The sequence below is a fragment of the Equus przewalskii genome, chromosome 1, assembly GCF_037783145.1.
Source record: "Equus przewalskii isolate Varuska chromosome 1, EquPr2, whole genome shotgun sequence".
NCBI classification, from domain to species: Eukaryota; Metazoa; Chordata; class Mammalia; order Perissodactyla; family Equidae; genus Equus; species Equus przewalskii.
Window position 1 is genome coordinate 127,322,333 of NC_091831.1, and position 20,360 is coordinate 127,342,692.

Consider the following 20,360-nt stretch of genomic DNA (forward strand, 5'->3'; position numbering starts at 1 on the left):
TTCACTGAAGAAATTGAGTCTTAGTAGAGGAAGTAATTTACCCAAGGATAGACATTGAATTGTGGCAGGGTGGGGACTTGGGTAGAAGAAAAGATGATGGGGAATGACCCCCAAGACCATATGACCCTTAACGTTGGCATCCAGGAAACAGTTTGTGAGGACTTATTTACCTGGGATTTGTTCTAGATGCTGGAACTACAGAGGTAAATTAGACCGTTCTCTGCCCGTAGGGAACTCACAGGCCAGCAGGTGGATTGACCTGTGGACACCTGACTCTAATGCAGTCTGACAAGGGCTAGGAGAGAGACACAGGCAACATATTTGAGGCAGGAATTAATTCGGCCTCTTTTAGGGGATGTGGAGGATGGGGATACTTGTAGAGAAAGGAGCAAAAGCGATCTAGGCAGAGGCGACAACTGAAGTAAAGAAATAGAAGCGTGAACATCTATGATATGTCCAGGGAAGGCAAACTTGTTTCATGTGGTCAGAGTACAAATCATATGAAGACGAATTACCTGACATTTGAGACTGGAAAGATGAAACGGGACCTAATAATGAAGACCTTGAATGCCATCCCAAGGAGAATACCTTGATTCAAGGCAATGGAGAACCACCAGAGGTGTTGAAGGATCATGTTGGATGTTCAGGAAGATAATTATGGCTTCAGGATGGAGGAAGAAGAGGACAGAGAGAGGAAAGTGGGCAGGCTGGAGGGGGGAAGCTGTTACAGAGACAGTTGAGAGTGGTAGCCGGAGCCAAGGCAGAGGGAGGATAGACAGGATTGGGTGACCAGTTAGCTTGTGGGAGATAGGGAGAAGGATGGGGCAGTGACCCCTTGGTTTGTTTATAGCTTGGTCAGTTGGTGCATGATGAGGCTGTTAATAAAGGACACGGGAAGAGGAAAAGGTTAGGGGTGGGTGTGGTGATTTCTTTGAGTTTATGGGAAAGCTTTTGAAACCCCTACAGAGGATGGTTCCTAGGGCTCCAGGAGACCTCCATCAACTCAAGGGCAAGAGCGGAGTTCCCCAAATAAGTCTGTTTCCAAGAGTGGCCAGCCCCATACCAACCAAGAAACTCCATGAGCCTCCCATGGGATGTAGGCTTTCCTCTCACCCTAGACACGTAAGGCTTATCCTGGAGAGTTGTTAGGATGGACAGCTTGCAGGCCTTAAGCTATCGTGGTCCAGTGTTGAGCACCAGAGATTCTATAGAGCCATGAGACGTAAATGCAGCATCAGATCAAGGTTCAAGAATAGGAGAGGGTCCTTTCATGGATGGAGAGGGACCACTTTATCCAGTGTTATCCTAGAATCTTAAAGTTGGTATGGACCTTAGAGATTATCTTGTCTATCCTGCCTCACTCCCAATTTACAGATGAGATTACCAAGGTTGGAAGTGAAAGGTCACATGGGGCGTCTGTGACAGAGCCAGGCCCTATCCCAGGTCACCTTTCCATTACCTAACCTGTACTACATTAGTCCTTACAAATCCTAATAGATGCCTCTGGAAGTTTGGGGAAGTATCTGTTTTTGTTGAGTAGTCCTCATGGTCATGTGAAAGCAATTTACTTAATAGCTCCAGCCTGGGCCCCCTAACCAGACGCCCTTCCGGGAGGTGAGGGAGATCCGGTGTCCTGAGCAGAACGACGGAAGTTAAGGATGTTGTGGGTCAGGGCAGGTTTACATAAGGAAGATTGGTGACCCTGACACGGGCAGAGACGTGCAGTCTGGGGAGAGGGGCTCTGCTGGGCCTGGACATTTTCAAGTTTAAGACGGAGAGGGATTCCCAAGTCGGCCCTGAAGCCCTGACCCTGCACCCTTGGCTGGCGCTTGGAAGCAGATGTGCCCCAAGGGCTGCAGCTAGATGAGACTTTATAACTCATCCAGCTCAACTCCTCCATTTTACAGAGGAGGAAACAGAGGCCCAGAGAGGCACTTTGGCTTTATCAAGCTCACACATCCAGTTATTAAAAGGCCTGAGTTAGTCTTCCATTCCCCCTGCCCCTCCCTCCTACTCACCCAATGGAAGCTGCTAGCATTTCACAGTGCTTTGCCCTCCCCTGCCCAAAACCAGGGAAATAAATTACTCCTCTATTTTGTAAGGCTCAACAGGCGACAGGAGTAGCCCTGCCACTCGGATTTCCTGGATTGCAGAGTTGGAAGTGCTCAGGGAAGTTACCCCGCGACAAGCTCTGGGTTGTTGATTTACCTGTGTTAACAGAACTTAGGAAACGTGTGGGCTCAGTGAGCATTAGTGGGGTGATAACACCACCTTATCGTGGTGCTTATCTGCATTAGTTACACTCCATGAAACCCACCCCCAAACCCTGGGGGTGTTCAGCTAAAGTCAAGCATGAGTATTTCTGAATGTGAGTAGGCTTGGAGCTTGTAAGGGTCTGGGATGTTGTGTGCCTCTGTGTTTCCAGTGTCAGTGTCCTTGGGTATCATCAGTCAGGTTTGAGCAGCATTTGAATATGTCTCCCCCTCCCCACATCCAGGGCGGCTGTGGGGCAGGGAAAGAGCGCTGGATTTGGAGTTAGTCTGCTCTCAATTCAAATGCCTGCCTTAGCACCATTAACTGGCTGTGTGACTTTGGGCAAGTTGCTTAAGGTGTCTGAGCCTCAGAAGGACTAGTAATCCCTACTTCTCAGAATTCTACCAATGTAAGTAATATCTAATCCTTGACCGTGGGTGGCTTCTGCAGGCCCTGTGTTTCAGGGCCATGTTACTGTGAGAATACCTAAGACCCTGGCCTTGCTGCTTTCCCCCTTCTGATATTTCTTAGGAGCTTGGGTGAGAACATATAAGGACAGGGCCTGTGGGATGGGGCAGATTTGCTCCTGGGGTGCCAGAACATCCTCCCTGACACAGTAGCAGTCAGTAAGCATCTATTGAATGAATGCATAGAGTTGACCCAGGGCGTCTGCTGTGTAACTAGGACGGATGACTGTTTCCAAAACCGAAAACCGGGACACATCCTCTGACTCATTGTCTGATGTCTGGGATGAAAACAGGGCAAAATATTTGAAACTGGGACTGTTTTTGAAAACCTAGCAGTGGGATAGTTAGGGTGGTCGCATGGGGTGGATGATGCTTCTCTGCCTGAATGTGTAAGGGGCCGCCACTGACAGCAGAGGGGCACACCCACCCAGCAGCTCATCCTGCAGGCCTGTAAGGCAGGCGCACTGCCTGTGTCCTACAGCACATGCACACCCTCCATGGAAGGCTGGAGAGTGCGGGGGTGGAGGTAGGGGGTGGGGAGGAGCTCATGGCTTGCTTTGGAGGAAGAACTGGAGCCCCCGGAATTATGGGCTGAGTAATTCAAAGTAGGGCTTTGAGAGGTTTTATTCTCCTTGGGTTGTAAAAGCCCAGCCAGGAGCTTGGGAGAGCCCCAATTACCTCCCCTGCAGCCGTGCCTTGGGCCTTTGGTCCACTGGAATCAAAGATCAGGCCATAAAGGTTTGAAGCTCACTAGTCCTATAGTGGGTCAACAGCTGGATGCAGGGGTTTTCCCAAGCTGAGTCCGGCCGCCCACAGCCCCCTATCTCTCCCCCATCCAGGCTCCCATTTGTCAGAGGTGGCTGCTGGGAGGGAGGGGAGAGTCGTGGATTTATGGCTGCTGACTTGAAAGACAAAGTTGCCTTTTGTGCTAGAATTGGGGCCAGGGGAGTGGTGAGCTGGTGGTGGAGTGGGAGGATGGGAGGGAGGAGCTGGGGTTCAGGAGCCCAAGGCAGGGGGAGAGGGGCTTGAGGAGGACGAGGAGGCAGACAAAGGGATCCAGAGGCTTCTTAGAGCAGGGTCACCAGGCAAAGGCCCCCATGAATCAATCATCCCCAGGGAAGCAGAGCTGGGCCCCTGAGCCATCGCAGTCTCCTGGGCCTGTGTGTAAGTGCCAGACATCGTCCACCAACACCCATCCAACACCCAAAACCCACACACCCTCCCCCCTCCTCCTCAGAACATAGTCTTTGGATTCAGGACCTCAATTCAACTCTCAGACTTCCCTGTGGAGGCCCAGGGAAGTGAATACAGGTCCTCTAAGCTCATACTTTCCCTCCCCCAAATGACCAGAGCCAATCAATGTGGAGGTTCTTCCCTAACACAGCCAAAGTCAGAGCAAGGTGGGGACCCAGATAATGGGGATGGGACAGAGTTTTCGGGAGGGCAAGCCAGGGCCAGAGAACCCTGACAGCAAGACCAATACCCTGCTGGGGACTGTGGGCAGGTCACCAGCCTCCCCAGGACTCCAGAGTTCTCTGCCATCACCTCCCTCCTTCCCACAGACCGTTAGAGATAGGACATTTACAGGTGCTTTGAGGAGTTTAAAGAGCATGTGAGGTGGGCCTTGGCTGGCCTCATCACCCTCCAGGGGCCACTCTGCCCCGGCCGTGCCCCACCAGTGGCTCTGCCCAGTGGATCTGAGTGGCGGGCGGAGTAGCCATCGGGCGCCTGAGTTCAGCAGGTGCTTTAACTACGCCTCGGAGAGCCACATCCATCCCCCAGAATGAGCCTGGCCAATAAAGGCATGAGTTTATGGGCTTCATAAACATTTTACTAGAGAAATCAAGGCCTCAATTACCCAATGGCCTCTTCCAACTGACAGCTCCTCTACTGGGGCCTCTGTGAAGCCTCCAGGCAGAAGTGAGATGGAAGCAGCCAAGCTCTGGCTGCCCCTGCCCCCGCTCACCCCCTCACCATTCAGGCTTTGCAAATTCTGTCTGTACTCACTTTTCCAGAGGGCTTGAGGCCCTACCACTAACTCTGAGCCTTAGCCTCTCTGAGGAGAGATGGCTACCCCCTTGGAGGAGATAGCCACGCTCCCTCCCTGCACCCCCCAGCCATGCTCTTCCATCACCTCTCAGCTCCCTTTTAACTCCACATCCTACTGTTTTCCCTCAACAATAGCTAGCAAGTATTTACTATTTGCCAAGGACTGTGCTAAGCCCTTTATAAATATATCTTTTTGAATCCCTATTGTGCTACAGCTCTGGCGACAGGAGCTATTATCCTCCCTATTTTATGTGAGAAAATAGAGGTTCTGAGAAATTAAGTAACTTGCCCAAGGTCACACAGCTAATAGTGGTGGTGTTGAGTTTTGAACCCAGTTCTGTCTACTAGATTCCAGAGTACTATTTACCATTAACCTCTTCACTCGTATGTAACAAGTATTTCCCCACCAGGAGCAGAAATCTTGCCATTGACGCCTTCTTTGCCATGCGATGACAGTCCTAGGATGTGATCACATGTGGGCCTTGTCAGTGTCCTCTGAGTCCATGTGGCCAAGAGGGGAGGGATCGGCAGGGATAAGGCTAGGCTAGTGACGATGATGGAGAGGAAAGGTCAGCTCTCTGTGGGGCCGCAAGAGCGTGGAAGCAAGAGAGAGGCAGCTGGAGGTCTGATGCCTGGCCTGGGGTCTGGATCAGCGCTGTCCAATAGAATTTTCTGTGATGATGGAAGTTTCCTATTGGTGCTGTCCCATAATGGAACCAGTAGCCACTTGTAGCTGTGGAGCGCTTGAAAGGTGGCTAGTGAGTCAGAGGAACTGAATTTTTAAATTCTAATTTTCATTTAAATGACCACATGGCTAGTGGTTACCATACTGAACAGCACAGGGGTGCTCACTACAGCTGACAGGTGAAATGTGTGCAAAGGCCTCTGGTGATATGAGGCCCTGTGGGCCAGGAGCATCCCCAAGGGGCTCTGGCCACTTCTAGATGCCACACTATAAGGGGGCCTTGCCCACCCAGAGCTTGGCTAGAGGAAGGTCTCCAGGCTCGAGGGATCTGAACATCATTTCACATCACAAGTGGCTGAAGGGTTAGGGTGTTTCACCTCAGAAGGTGTTTCTCAGGGAACGGCCCAGACCTCAGGTATTTGAAGGGCTGCTGTGTAAAGAACAAGACTGTTTGTGTCTTCCAGAACACTGTCCAGTGGAGATATAATGTGAGCCACCATGGGTAATTTCAAATTTTCTAGTAGTAAAAAAGAAACAGGTGAAGTTAATTTTAATAATAAATTTTATTTTACTTAATCTATCCAAAATATTATCATTCCAACATATAATCATTATTTTAAAATTATTAAGATTTTTGCAATTTTTGGAGTGTCTTTAAAATTCAAAATATTATCATTTCAACTTGTAATCAATATTTAAAATTATTACTATTATTAATTAAAATTATAAAATTTTCCAATTTTTTATGGTGGTAAAATACATATGAAATATACTGTCTTTATCATTTTTAAGTGTACAGTTCAGTGGCATTAAGTACATTTGTATTATTGTGCAACTGTCACCACTATTCATCTCCAGAACTCTTTTCATCTTGCAAAAGTGGACTCTATTCCCATTAAACAACAACGCCCCATTTCCCCCACCCCCAGCCCTGGCAGCCACCATTCTTTCTGTCTCCGAATTTGACTACTCTAGGTACCTCATATAAGTGGAATCATACAGTATTTGTCTTTTTGTGACTGGCTTATTTCATTTAACATAATGTTCTCGAAGTTCATCTATGTTGTAGCATGTGTCTGAATTTCCTTCCTTTTTATGGCTGAATAATATTCCATTGTATGCATATAGCACATTTTGTTTATCCATTCATCTGTCCATGGACACTTGGGTTGCTTCCACCTTTTGGCTATTGTGAATAATGCAGTTATGAACATGAGTGTACAAATATCTATTTGAGACCCTGCTTTCAATTCTTTTGGGTATATACCCAGAAGTGGAATTGCTGGATCATATGCTAATTCTATTTTTAATTTTTTGAGGGACTGCCATACTGTTTCCCACAGCAGCCATACCATTATACATTCCCACCAATATAAGTGTCAACACTTATCATCTCTTGTTTTTTGGTTTTGTTTTTGTTTTTTGATTGTAGCCATGCTAATGGGTGTGAGGTGGTATCTCATTGTGGTTTTGATTCACATTTCCCAAATGCTTAATGTCTTTTTATTTTCTACTAAGTCTTTGAAAATCAGTGTGTATTTTACACTCGCAGCCCATCTCAATTTGGACTGGCCACATTTCAAGTGCTTAATAGCTGGCTACCATATTGGAAAATGTGACTCTCAAGGGGGAAGTTGGGAGCAATGGGTAGAAGCATGTAGGATTCAGGGACATCTCTAGTGTAAGGAAAAATGTTACAATCACTCGAGCTGCCTCAGGAGGGGCTGGGCATCCGGGGTGTCCCTGGTCCTTGGCAGGGATGGATACAAGGAAGGTACTGGCCTTGATGGCCTTCGGAAGTCTGTGGTTCGAGGTTGTTCCTCTTGAATGGCTGTGTGAGTGGGGGCAGTCGGTGCCTCAGACCCCCAGTGCCGCCGGCTTCTGCAGAGGCTGTTTTGAACTCTCCATCCCAACAGGCCTACTGATCTTTTTGTCATCACACACCGGATGGGAGTCTGGCTGTAGCCAAGTGGTGGGAGGCTGGGCCTGGGGGACGCTGCCAGCTTCCTTCCCAGAACTCTGCCTTGACCCTTTGCTGCCACCCTGCGTCCCCCTGGAGCCTGTCTAATCAGATCCAGGCCTGACCTCGCCAGAGGTCCTGGACCAGGAGGAAAGCCCCCTCCCCTCCCTGAGCCCCTCTAGATCTGGCTCTCAGGAGACCCCTCCCCTCGGGTGATTTATAGGGGTGTCCAGGAGCCATTTCCTGCCTGTTTCTGCTCCCTTCCAGCCCGTGGATAGCTGGGCTCTCTCTCTGCCCCTGTCTTTCCCTATGGTGGGGCTGTACCCATGGTTGGAACAGGGAGGCTGGGCGATTCCTTCTCAGATTGCTTGGGGACAAAGGTGCTTTCTTCTTCCTTTCTCCACAACTGCCCCCACAGAGGCCTTTGTCCTCCTGTCGCTGTCTCTGGTCCTCACACTGGAAGGGCCTCCCAACCACTGCCCTTTACCCTATCTGATCACCCAGCTTGAAGTGAGGGACCCAAAACTGTCCCTACCTGAATATACAGGAAGGACAGGTGTTAGCAGGAGCATAAAAGCATCGACAGCCACAGGCCACAGTACCACTTTCCTGTTCACCAGCCACAGACACAATACCACCGACAATGGCCACAAACAGTGTCTCCAGCCACAACAGTCACTTGTGTACACCATCAGCAGCCACACAGTGGCCTCCAGGATGACTTGTTCAGGGCTCAGGGCACTCAGAGATCCAGCCTTTGGCCACACATACCCATGCTTGCCCAGGGACCCTCACCCCAGAGGGACATGATGAGGGACAGCTTCCCCCTGGCTCTGTGGCCTGCTCGCACAAGCCAAGGCAAAACAGACTAGTAAACCAAACATGTCCCACCTAAGAGATGGGAGGAGGCCTAAGTGTCCCTGAGAAACTTTCTTCTCTGACTTCCTAAAGAAACAATGCTACTACCTGTGAACTAGAAGTGCATGGAAGATTCTAAGAGACCCCAGCTAAGCTGAGCATGGAGAAGGGCCTGTTTATGAAGGTGGCAGGAGTCAGAGCTGGAAGCGCCCTGGAGAGTACCCTTTCACCCCTTCATTTATGAATGGGAGGACCAGGGCTCCAACACTGCCTGCCCAGGGGCTCATGGCAATCCCTTGGACACCTACGGGATAAGCAGGGCTGACCCAAGGGCTGGGTAGGAGTATGAGGAAGGGGAGGGAAGAAGGAGCCTCCGATGAAGGGGACCACACCCTCCTATTGCACCCACCCCCCGGGGCCACGCCTGTGTAGGCAGCTGGGCTCGGAGGGGAGGGATTGAGGAACCATCTCTGAGCTTCCTTATCCTCCCTACAACTAGCAACAGGACACCAACTCGCAGCCAGAGAGAAGAGGCAGGTCCCAGATGCGTTCCACTCTGGGGTCACCTGCCCTTGGAGAGTGAAAAACTCGCTGGAGAACTAAGGGACAGGACACCCCTGCAGAGGGCCTGGGGCATGGGACTTAATTTGGGCCTGGTAGAGCCACCACGTGGGCCTGGGCCTCAGTTTCCCCTTCATGGAATGAATGGATTGGCTTTAGTGGCTTTCAAGCACTTTTAAAGGCAAAGCTATCCTTCAAATGAAATGTTTGGCAGAACTGCCATTAAGTAAAGCTGATAGAGAGGTGCTGTGAGGTGCTGCTCTGATGGGAGGGGAATGTGGAGCCCCAGGCAGGGAGGGGGCTCAGCTGCATGCAGGGGACCCAAGGGACCCCTTGGAGTCCTGCTGTGCGCTGTGAAGAGGGTCAGACTGGCTCCTTGCCTACCGCCCTTTCCTGCCCCAGCATCACATTCAACTCCCGCTGCTGTTGGGTGTCTAGTTTTGGGGGAGGAGGAGGGGCTTAGAGGTAGAGGCTAGGCTGACTCCATCCCCAGCCCCCTGATGAGAAGCAGCCCTTTCCCTGTATCTCTCCTCAGGCCAGCTCCCAGCTCTAGGTGCCTCCAGGGAGCCCAGGATGGGGGCTAGAAACACAAAAGGATTCAGTTCCTTAATGAGGAGGCATCTGTAGTCAGCAGAGCCATTAGTCCCCACCCCAGGTCCCTGGGGGGCTTGGAGCTCCTCTCCAGCTGGAATGAGGAGGGGGCAGGCAGCTTCCCAGCTCCTGAATGGGCAAGGCCCCGGGTGCACAGACAGCTGACCCAGGAGCCTGGGTGCCCTCTCCACTCCCTGGGCCCATGTCCGGTCCTGCTTTCCTGGAGGTTGAGGCCTGGAGGCAGTAGAGGGGCCCCAGCAGTGCCTCGGCCCCCTCCCCCAAAGCCCTGGGCTGACCTGCAGGCCCTCGGCCAAACACAGCCTTTGGCCTGAGAGAGAGCAGGCTGACCTCATGGTGCTCCCTGGGGATCATCTCACCAAACCTGATTGGGGACACCAGCTGGGGCACTTGCCCCCACCTCCCACCCCGAGGGCCCTGAGGTACCCTTCGTAAGGGCTATACCTACATAGGGACATGCATGATTGATTACCTACACGGTACCAGAATCACACATCAGCCACAGGAGCTGAGGGGTACAAACCCCATTCACATCCAGCCGTGGACACTCACACCACATACACGGAGACAGCCACATCCTCCTGGCAAACACAACCCACTCACATGTGCAAGGAGGTGCTCACACCTATCAGCCACACTCCCAGGAGGCCCTGAGAGAGGAGGAGGCAGGGCAGGGGATTTTTATGCATGTTTATATTTAATGAACCACATGCAAATGAGATGGAGAACACGCCACAAAAGAGTCAGCCCCCAGAGACTCTGGGAAGAAGGGCACAAAGGCTCGGCCTTTTGGGTCTGCCCTGGAGTCCAGAACAGGCCAGAGGATGAAGGGGACCTGAGACGGGGTGTGCCCACCCACAGCAGGGAGCCAGGAGCAGGAGCCAGGACAAGCTCCAGTGTCTCTGCTGCTGTGGGGGGAGGGCTCCTTCTGGGAGGGGACGATTGTCCCAGTTGATGGAGTGCTGGAGGGGAGGGGCTGCCTGCCTGGACAGATGGCGAGCCGCCTTCCCGCACTTGAAGCAAAGTGGATTTTAATGAAATCGCAGCCCTGGTGCTGAAGCTGGCAGCCCGCGTGGGAGGGGCCCCTTCCCTGGGTTTTACAGGTTGGGGTTTGGGGATGGGTGGGAATGAGGGTGGGCAGGAACACATAACCAGCCTAAAATGGGTGGGGGGTGATGCACCACAGCCCCTCTGTGCTGGCCCCTGCAGAACAGAGTTCACGGTATTAGTTCGATCCCCAAAAGGTGGGGAGGGGGCCCCTGAATATTTATGACACATTGAAATGTAGATTGGTAGGTCTGACAGTCTTCTGAGAGGCTTGTCACCTTGGAGGGATACACCATCCTTGTGGGGTACATCGACAGGCTGCAGAAGAACTGGGGGTAGGAGGGTGATGAGAGGGGCAAAAAAAGCCACCGTGCGCTGGTACCCAGGGTCTAAAGACCGACATCCCTGCTGGGTGACACGACTTCTCCTCTCTGGGCTTCAGTTTCCTATTCTGTAAAATGTGCAACATAATACCTAGGCCTTGCATACCTTAGGGGGAGTTCATAAAAATAAATCCAAAAGCAGCTGAAAAAGCGGGGGGCAGAGCTTTCTCTGACTGGCCTTTGTGGGTCGGCAGCCCAAGATTTCCTTTTTAGAGGTTCGTCATCCAATAACTTGTCTAGACCTTTCTCAAAGTGCCCCAGCCCAGCCTGTACCACCCCTTTGGGGGAGATGTTTCCCACGGGTGGAGACAGGGTAAAGCCTGATGTGTCCCCCAAGCCGTTGCCCTGCATCTGCCAGCTCCAGGAAGACCCCTGCCCTCAGCAAGTGAGCTCCAGGACACAGGCCTGTGAGCCCCACACCCCACCTCCCCCCTGCACCTCTACAGGGTGCCTTTCTTATGTACATTCTCCTTTCTTTCTCCAGCCATGTCGGACTTCCATGTGCATCCCCAGGCTGCCGTGGGCGAGGAGGGTGGTGTGGCCCGTTTCCAGTGCCAAATCCATGGGCTTCCCAAACCCCTGATCACATGGGAAAAGAACAGAGTCCCCATTGACACTGACAATGAGAGGTGAGCCTCGCGTGGGAAAGATGGAGGGAGGGCGGAGAGGCAGGCCCAGTGTCTGAGCCTTGGAGAACGACTGCCCGCAGCCCTGGGTGCGGAAGCCGGTGCCCACAGGCACCTGAGACAGTGGTGTTTCTGCACCTGTGTTAAGGCTGAGTATCCGAGTGGCTTGTCAGGCCCAGAGTCAACCCTCTGGGATGTGTCTGTGAGAAGGACTGTGTGTGATTGTTGTCAAGGCTGGAATTGCGGGTGCATCCACTTGTGAGGGTCCCGGTGTGTGTCTGATGACGATGGTGACATCGGGGCAGTGCCTGGGTATTGGGCTGTTTATGTGATGCTCAGTGTCCCTGTGGCCTCTAGTGCCCGTAGCTATGCTAGTGGTCAACTGTGCCCCCCTCAACAGGTACACGTTGCTGCCCAAGGGCGTCCTGCAGATCACAGGACTTCGGGCTGAGGACAGCGGCGTCTTCTACTGTGTGGCCTCGAATATTGCCAGTGTCCGGGTCAGCCACGGGGCCAGGCTCACCGTGTCGGGTGAGGGTCCTTTGCCATGCTGGGTTCTTCCTGCAACCGTCCTCTTGACTTCTCCCCACCTTCAAATCAATCCCCCTTCAACCGACCCCTGGAGACTTGTCAGCCAAGTGTGTGCAGAGCACCGTCTAAGCACAAAGCTCTGTGCTCCTCGTGATGAGGGTTCAGAAGGAATCTGAAGCCCACTCTCTGGCTCAGTTCCACCTGGGGAAGCCCATCCCCGCTCATCCCGGGGGCTCTCCCACTGCTAGAGGCCCTGCAGGCCCCGGAGTAGACGGATGGGTGTAAGCGACAGCCTGGGGCCCCTGGCATCTTCTCTCTGCTCGGCGGACCTGGTTTCTGAGCTGGAGCTTGTTTCCCACCCTCTATGTCCTGGGTGATGGGTGGGGCGGGGTGGGAAGGGTCCCAGCTGAAGTGAAGAAACATGGCGTCTTCCTCCCAGGCTCGGGCTCCGGGGCCTACAAGGAGCCGACGATCCTCGTGGGGCCTGAGAACCTCACCCTGACGGTGCACCAGACCGCTGTGCTGGAGTGTGTCGCCACGGGCAACCCGCGCCCCATTGTGTCCTGGAGCCGCCTGGGTGAGCCTGGTCCCGCTGCCCCTGCCTCTCCCAGCCCTAACCCACCCCATGGGAGGGCCCGTCTCATCACCCAGCTCTGAGGAGGACTTTGAATCCTGTTTGTTCTCCCGGGGGGGTCTGTTTTCTCTGAAGCCTGGGGAGGGGCTGTTTCCCTCTCCTTGGCAGGACCCGGGAGGTCCGGCTGCCCGCTGCATTCTCCCTCCCCCTGCACAGATGGCTTAGCTCCCTGGTTACGTCGGTCCAGTCCTGGCCGTCCTGCACCAGCTCCCCCCATCCATGCTCCCCTCGCCCTCCAGAACCCCTCTGCTGCTCTCAGCACCCCTAGACTCTCTGCCCTCCCGTACCTCCCTGCGCTCTATACCCTGGCCACACTCCCCAGCTGTGCAATCCCAAACCCCTCAAAATCTCAGCCAGTTGTCAAACCCTCACTCTGGCCCCCCAGTCTCCAGCGTGGCCCCCTAAATCCGCCAGCCTAAATCCCTGGGCAGCTGAGGGAGAGAAATGAAAGGGTGCAGATGGGCCCACATTGTCTGAGCAGAAAGGTCACTGGGGGAAGGAGAGTCTGGAGGGGCTGGGGTGGGGTGGGCATTCACAAGGAGACTGCGCCACATTGTAGCAGCTGAGTGATCGGGGAAGGAGGGGGCAGCAGGCGGGATAATGGAGTAGATTTCACCACTTCAGGGACTGAATGGGGAGCTGTCTCCTTGCATTCTGACTGTGCTAATCTGATCCTGGGGTAGGGGGAGGACCCGGTCCCTGGGAGAGGCTGAGAAGAGTGGCCTCACCATTAGGAGGAGCCCATAGGCACTGCAAGGACCATCTGGTCCATCATTTCCCCAAGCGTGATCTGCAGGGGAAAAGAATGGCTTGGTGGTCTAACAAGTTTGGCAAACAGAGTCAACCAGGTCTCTTTGCTGCAGGACTTCTCAGAGCCTTTATATTAAGGGATACTATGACTGTCCTGGAATGGAATGGATATTTGACTATGGAACTTTTTTCAAGAGAGATTAACCAGGCTGGGAAATGTCCATCTAATCCAAACTCCTCGCTTTCCTGATTGAGAAACTGAGGGGAAGGGACTTGAAGGTCGCCAGTGAGTCAGTGACAATGGTAGGATTAGGAACTGGGTCTCTGTTGCTAGGCGAGAGTTTTCCGTGCTGCTTCTGCCGCCTCCACAATGGCGTGATGCTGCAGAGTCAAAGGTTGGGGCTCCCTGGAAGATTGGTAGTACTGTCAACAGTCTGGAATGTTCCTGCACTTCCCTGCTTCCTCATCTGTCTGCCTGGCCCTCCCTCATCCCCCTCCCGCTTCCTCCTCAGATGGCCGCCCCATTGGGGTGGAGGGCATCCAGGTGCTGGGCACGGGGAACCTCATCATCTCCGACGTGACCGTCCAGCACTCGGGTGTCTACGTCTGTGCGGCCAACAGGCCCGGCACCCGGGTGAGGAGAACCGCTCAGGGCCGGCTGGTGGTACAAGGTATGGACCTCCCACCCCCAGCAGAGGGAGGGAAGAGCCTCCCACACAGCCCCCTCCTCCTGCCCCATTCCTTGCCTCCTCAACATCCCTGACCAAGCCCCGTGTCCTGTGCTCACCCAGTTTCCTATCCCCGCCCGAATCCTGTCCCCTGCCCCTCCCCAGGCCCTCAGGCCAGGCCAGAGGTGGCAGCTCTCTCCTCTCTCCCCGATGCTGGTGTGTTGGGAATGGGAGGACATTCTTGGTCATCCAGCCCGTGAGTGTCCCTCCAGGTGCCACTGCCACTCCCTCGCCTCCCCCCGAGTTATTTCCACTTTCTAATCTCAGCTGGTTTCCCTGCCTGTGTCACTCACACGTGTCCCTCCCCCCACGTGCTGTTTTCATTCACACGAGTGGCACTGCCGTGCTCACACCTGCCTGTGCGCTCTCAGTGTGTTTGTCATTTCTCATGCTCACACCCCAGCTCCCGCCCCACATGCAGAGCTGGCCTCCACTCCCGTGGTGTGCAGGGCCTCTGCCGCTGAGCAGGTCGTTCTGTCCATCCTTCTGCCCTGGGCTCAACTGCCCGGATGCGCTGGGCTTGGTTTCCCATTCTCAGGGGTTTCTGTGGCTGTTCCCTCCCGGGGTGGGAGAGAGGGGAATTAGGAACTTAAATGCTGTTTGTTTAGCATTCCATGTACCGTTAATCTGCCCAAATGAAAGTGATGGAGCATTTCATTTCTTGGGTGTAATGGAGTCTTGAGGCCCGGGATTGGAGGAGAGTGGAATTGAATGTAGGGGTGAGGGGGCCTGTACTGAGGGCTCATCCATCTCCCTGCCTAGGAGGTGCAGCCAAACCTATTAGCACATTTATTTATTTAACAATTTCCTGAACAGGGAGCTCAGCTTGATTGCTTTCGGATACAAATGTCAGTCTTTTAAATAGTTATTAAAATGGAGTCCTCTCTTGGGTCTGCCTCTCTGGGGTGAAGGAGGTGTGGCCTGCCACCATCTCCCGGAGCCTGGGCCTGGGTGGAGGGTGAGCCCCCATCGGAGGATTCTGCCAGAGGTGGACGTGTGTCCCCAGCAGACCTCCGGCCCCATCCCCTCTTCTCCTTTCCTCATCCCTTCGCTCACAGCTGTCTCGTCCCTCTCCAGCTGACCCTCATGACTCCTCATACTTCTCTGTGCCCCCCACCCCAGCCCCAGCAGAGTTTGTCCAGCACCCCCAGTCCATCTCCAGGCCAGCCGGGACCACAGCCATGTTCACCTGCCAAGCCCAGGGTGAGCCGCCGCCTCACGTCACGTGGTTGAAGAATGGACAGGTGCTGGGGCCAGGAGGCCACGTGAGGCTCAAGAATAACAACAGGCACGTGTGGTGTGTGCTGGGCTGAGGCCTAGGAAGAGGCGGGAAAGGGGGCCTGGAAGGAGTGGCCTGGGCAGGCCGTGCACCTCCCGCCAGGGAACAGCACGAAATTGGGAGTCTGGAGACTTGGGTTTGAGTCCTGGGTCTGCCCCTAAACTTGCTGAGAGACCTCAGACAAGTCGTTTGTCTTCTGGAGGGGCTCAGTTTCTCCATCTCTCAACTGGGGAGATCTGGCTGACCTCGAAGGATGCTCTGAGAGGAGGAGGGGATCTGAGGCTCTCCCTCCCCCTGCAGCACCCTGACCATTTCTGGAATCGGCCCTGAAGATGAGGCCATCTACCAGTGCGTGGCCGAGAACAGTGCTGGCTCCTCACAGGCCAGTGCCAGGCTGACCGTGCTGTGGGCTGAGGGGCTGCCCGGGCCCCCTCTCAATGTGCGGGCGGTCTCCGTGTCATCCACTGAGGTCCGTGTGTCCTGGAACGAGCCCCTGGTCAACACCAAGGAGATCATCGGCTATGTCCTGCACATCAGGAAGGCCACCGGTGGGTGGGGGCTGGGAGGGCAAGGCTGGCTCTGCAGCCTCTTCCCCCTCCACTGTTTCTCATCCCTGTCCATCCTGCAAGACCTGACCCAACACCTTCCATTCTTTCTCCCCCCTGCACCCTGGCTGCCCTCATTTCACCAATGCTGGTAGGACTCCTTCAGGCCCCTTACACGCCTCTGCCCTACCCCTTGCCTCCCCAGACCCCCCAGAGCTGGAGTATCAGGAAGCAGTTAGCAAGAGCACCTTTCAGCACCTGGTGAGCGACCTTGAGCCCTCCACTGCCTACAGCTTCTACATCAAGGCCTACACACCAAGGGGAGCCAGCTCAGCCTCCACCCCCACGCTGGCCAGCACCCTAGGAGAAGGTGAGGCCTGGGTGTGCAACACAAAACTGCAGATACTCGGGGTATTGGAGCAGACCCGCCATGCACACTTGTTCAGGTTGTGCACTGCACAGGGTGCCTGGCCCTGAGGCTCAGTGGGGGCTGGGTCTACCTGGAGGAAGGGGTATCCTTTTCTAATTTGTGTAAAGGTGCTGTTGGAGCGAGCAGAGGTCATGGGTCAGAGGCCAGAGAGCTGTCGGGCTCCTGGGGTTCTGGGTCACAGATGGAAGGTGGAGGGTAGAGAGAGCTGTGAGTGCTCACATCTAGGCCACCTTCTCTGCCCGCAGCCCCCGCCCCACCCCCGTTGTCTGTGCGGGTCCTCGGCAGCTCCTCCCTGCAGCTGCTGTGGGAGCCCTGGCCCCGGCTGGCCCAGCACGAGGGTGGCTTCAAGCTGTTTTACCGCCCAGCAAGCAAGGCCTCCTTCACCGGTCCCATCCTGCTGCCCGGGACCGTCTCCTCCTACAACCTCAGCCGGCTTGGTGAGGCAGGCGCAGCTGGGCTTGGGGAGCTGGGCAGGGGCGCAGAGGTCACCACTATTTCCCCACTTGGACAGAGCCACCCGGCGGGGGCTGGGACAGTGGCTGAGCCACCCTGCCTTTTCCCCAGACCCCACTGCAGTGTACGAGGTGAAGCTGCTTGCCTACAACCAGCATGGGGACGGCAACGCCACAGTCCGCTTCGTGTCCTTGAGGGGAGCCTCTGAGAGGACAGGTGAGGGTTGTGGATGAGGCGTGGAACTCCAGACTGGCTTGGGAAGGGAGGCCGGGGCTGAGGGAGGAGGGGCGCAGGGATCAGGGAAGCTAGGAGGGTGGAGTAGTGCTGCAGCCCTCAAGACCATAGGCTTAGACCTGAGTTCAAAGTTTGGCTGTGATCGCTTCTCAGCCTTTTGGCTACGATCAAGTGCAAAGTGTGGCTGTGCAACATTCTAGCTGTGTGACCTTGGGCAAGTTACATAACCTCTCTAAGCCCCAGTTTTCGCCTCTATAAAACAGGGATACTAATACCTACTTTATAGAGCTGTGGCGAGGATGAAATGGTCCGTGTAAAGTGTTATTCCCAGTATCTGATGCAATGTTAGTGCTCAATAACTGGTAAAAAGAATCAAAAAGTTTGGGGTGGGGTCCCATAGGCAAGGGCAAAGGGTATATGGACTTGGGGGTGGGAGCAGCTGAGGGAGAAGGAGCCCCCAAAGGCCGGGTGTCTGGGGGTGCTTCAGGCCAGGAGAGCCCCCGCCCCGAACCTATCCCTAACCCCCACCCCAGCCCTGAGCCCGCCATGTGACTGCCGCAAGGAGGAAGCCACCAACCAGACATCCACCACGGGCATCATCATTGGCATCCACATCGGGGTCACCTGCATCATCTTCTGTGTCCTCTTCCTTCTGTTCGGCCAAAGGGGCAGGTGGGTCCTGGGCCGGCGAGGGGCCGGGCTGGCCCGGGGTGGGAGGGGCCTGGAGAAGAAGCTGCTGCAGGGGAAGGAGAGTTTGGGGCTCCTTGCGTGTCCTTTTGTTCTTGCTCCCTCCCACATCCTTCCCCTAACTCTTGGCTCACCCCTCAGGGTCCTCTTGTGTAAGGATGTGGAAAACCAGCTCTCCCCTCAGGGCCCTCGGAGCCAGAGGGACCCTGGCATCCTGGCACTGAATGGGGCAGGACAGGCAGAGCGGGGCCGGCTGGGCCGAGACGAGAAGCGTGTGGACGTGAAGGAGCTAGAGCAGTTGTTCCCCCTGGCTGGGGCAGCGGGACAGGCAGACCCCAGACCTAACCCCAGACCCACGGTGAGTGCCCTCACCTTGAGCAAACCTCCTCCTCCACGCTCTCACCACCTCCCAGTTCTGCCCTCTCTGTACATTGGTCGCAGGCCTTGGTCATCAGCCTTTCCCAACGCACAAAACTTAGGGCTGGTGTTTCTCTCTGTGCCCCTGAATGAGGCAGGAAGGCCTGGTGACCCTAAGCCTTGAGTGGGGTTGGATCCAGAGCCTGACCCTCTGGCTGGGGGTTCCTGGGCTCTGGCCTTCACGCTGACACCTGTGTGACCAGTCCTTTCCCCAGCAGGATCCTGCAGCCCCTGGCCTGTGTGAGGAAACCCAGTTCTCCATGCTGCCGCTTCAGGGGTTCGGCCTCCTGGAGGAGATGACGTCAGAGGCCAAGGCTCCCTGTGCGGGCTCTGCGGCTGTCCCGCTACCCCAGGATGCAGGCCCCGGCCTCCCTAGTGATGGACAGGTTGCCTGGCCTTCCATGGCACCAGTTGCCCAGCCAGCTCTCTCGGGACAGTAGACAGTGTCTGGCAGGCTCCGGTGGGGGGCAACCCCCCATTCTCAGGTCAAAGGCAAGATTTCTCCTGTCACGTGGGATTTGGATGGGGGCTTCCCAGCATTTCTGTCCTGACTGCCCCTCAGGTTGTCAAGACCTAAAGTAGTCTCAGCGGGAACCCCCCCAAGGACCTGGAGGGGTCGCTGCAGGAGTCCCTGCCTTGGGCTAATGCCCCCTCACCTCTGCCTGGCACCCATGTGACTCGGAACTGAACTAATGTTTCCCTTCAAAAAAGAGAGAGAGAGAAGAGAGAGAAAGGTGAATTAGACTCCAAAAATACGCCCCTGCGGTAGCTGGGCCCTGACATGGTCATTCTCCGCCGACCTTGTTTTCTCAGGATGGATTGTTGCTGTTTTGGCTCTCAGCACCTACCTCAGCCGGAATGAATGTCCTTAGGGGCGGGGGCCGAGGCCTCAGTCCCCTACCCCTGCAGAGCCCCGAATGCACTCCTACCTCAAGCCCGTTTAGGGGCCCTCCCTCTCCCTCCCCACATTATTGTCCAGAGTTTAAAAAAAAAAAAAAAAAGGAAAAAAAAGCACTTCCCCGTTTCCAGGTGTGAAAGAAACCGTCTACCTCAAGGCTCGCTGGCTCTCCGGGCCGTGCTGTGTCACTGGACCCTCCCTCCTGGCTCCTCCTGCCCAAAGCACCCCCCATCTCTCCCCCAGAGAGGAGGCCGGAGGCTAAATCACCAAGGGTGGGCCTCTCGGGGCCTACAAAAATAAAGATGAAATTGGTCAAAGTAAATGTGAGAAAAAGCCAAAAATGAGGAAATATAAATATATGAAATATAAATCATTGCTCCAAACTAGCTGCCTGCCAGCACACTGCCGGTCCTCTGTCCTGTCTTATTGTCTCGACTGTTCATTCCCATTTTGACCCTCTCAGCCAACTCGTCCTTGATTAGGATCCCGAGGACCCTCTCTCCGCCTGGGCCTCGGGGGGTGGGCGTCCCCCCCAGCCTGCCTCCTGTCGCTCCCAGATGCGGAGGCCCTGGAGCGGGCTGGCCCCTGGAATGTACTGTGTGAGTGACGGGTGTGTGCGTGCGTGGGGGGCGGGGGGTGGTCCCCAGCAGAGGCGCCCCTGCCCTCTGTCCCATGGGACACAGCCAGCTTGACCCACCTCCCGGACAGTGGAATGACCACTGTCAGCAGATGCGGCCGGAAGCTATTTTTATACAAGGTGTGTTTAAGGATTCATGTTCTTGTGACTTCTTGTTTCTCTTTCTGTTGTGTTGTTTTTTTGGAATACTTAGTTAAAAAGAAGAAAAAAAAAAAACCAAGGAAACAAATACTTATTTTTGGTTACACTCAGAAACATTTTTTTAAATAGCAGAAAGAATACTTTTTTTTTTTAAAGGAAAAAAAAGATGTGTATTCCTTAAGTATAAGATTAGACCATAAAGTCCCGGACCCCCAACCCTCTAGGGACCCCCACCCCAACCTTTAGTTCATTAGCTGAAGAAGGCAGACTGCGGTGTTTTCCTGGAGGACTGGAGTCGTGTCCGTGTGGACTCAGTGAAGGGCAGGTCGTTCCTTCTCCCAAATGCAGGGCCCATGCCGGGGGCCCCTCACACCTCCTGGGCAGTGCCCCTTGGTCCCCGCAGCGGCTTCTCTGCACCCCGCTTCATCCTGGAACCCCTTCTCCTGTGGGAAGGGTGGGTCTGGGGGAGGAGAAGGTGGGGGGCCACCTGGCTTGACT

At 54.7% G+C, this 20,360-nt stretch overlaps 1 protein-coding gene across 3 annotated transcripts in view; it reads left to right on the forward strand.

Moving 5' to 3' along the window:
* Positions 1-19,198, forward strand: part of IGDCC3 (immunoglobulin superfamily DCC subclass member 3) — a 40,028-nt gene extending 20,830 nt beyond the window's left edge. For 2 of the 3 annotated variants that reach the window (XM_070623259.1, XM_070623267.1), the window contains exons 3-14: positions 11,357-11,501; positions 11,899-12,029; positions 12,469-12,606; positions 13,926-14,084; positions 15,264-15,429; positions 15,721-15,968; positions 16,171-16,335; positions 16,641-16,832; positions 16,960-17,064; positions 17,616-17,754; positions 17,911-18,127; positions 18,405-19,198. In XM_070623259.1, the coding sequence (XP_070479360.1) occupies positions 11,357-11,501; positions 11,899-12,029; positions 12,469-12,606; positions 13,926-14,084; positions 15,264-15,429; positions 15,721-15,968; positions 16,171-16,335; positions 16,641-16,832; positions 16,960-17,064; positions 17,616-17,754; positions 17,911-18,127; positions 18,405-18,626 (2,027 nt within the window). In that variant the 3' untranslated portion in view covers positions 18,627-19,198. The remainder of the gene's footprint in view (positions 1-11,356; positions 11,502-11,898; positions 12,030-12,468; positions 12,607-13,925; positions 14,085-15,263; positions 15,430-15,720; positions 15,969-16,170; positions 16,336-16,640; positions 16,833-16,959; positions 17,065-17,615; positions 17,755-17,910; positions 18,128-18,404) is intronic. The other variant, XM_070623271.1, reaches the window with a different exon arrangement.
* The last annotated feature ends 1,162 nt before the right edge of the window (positions 19,199-20,360 follow it).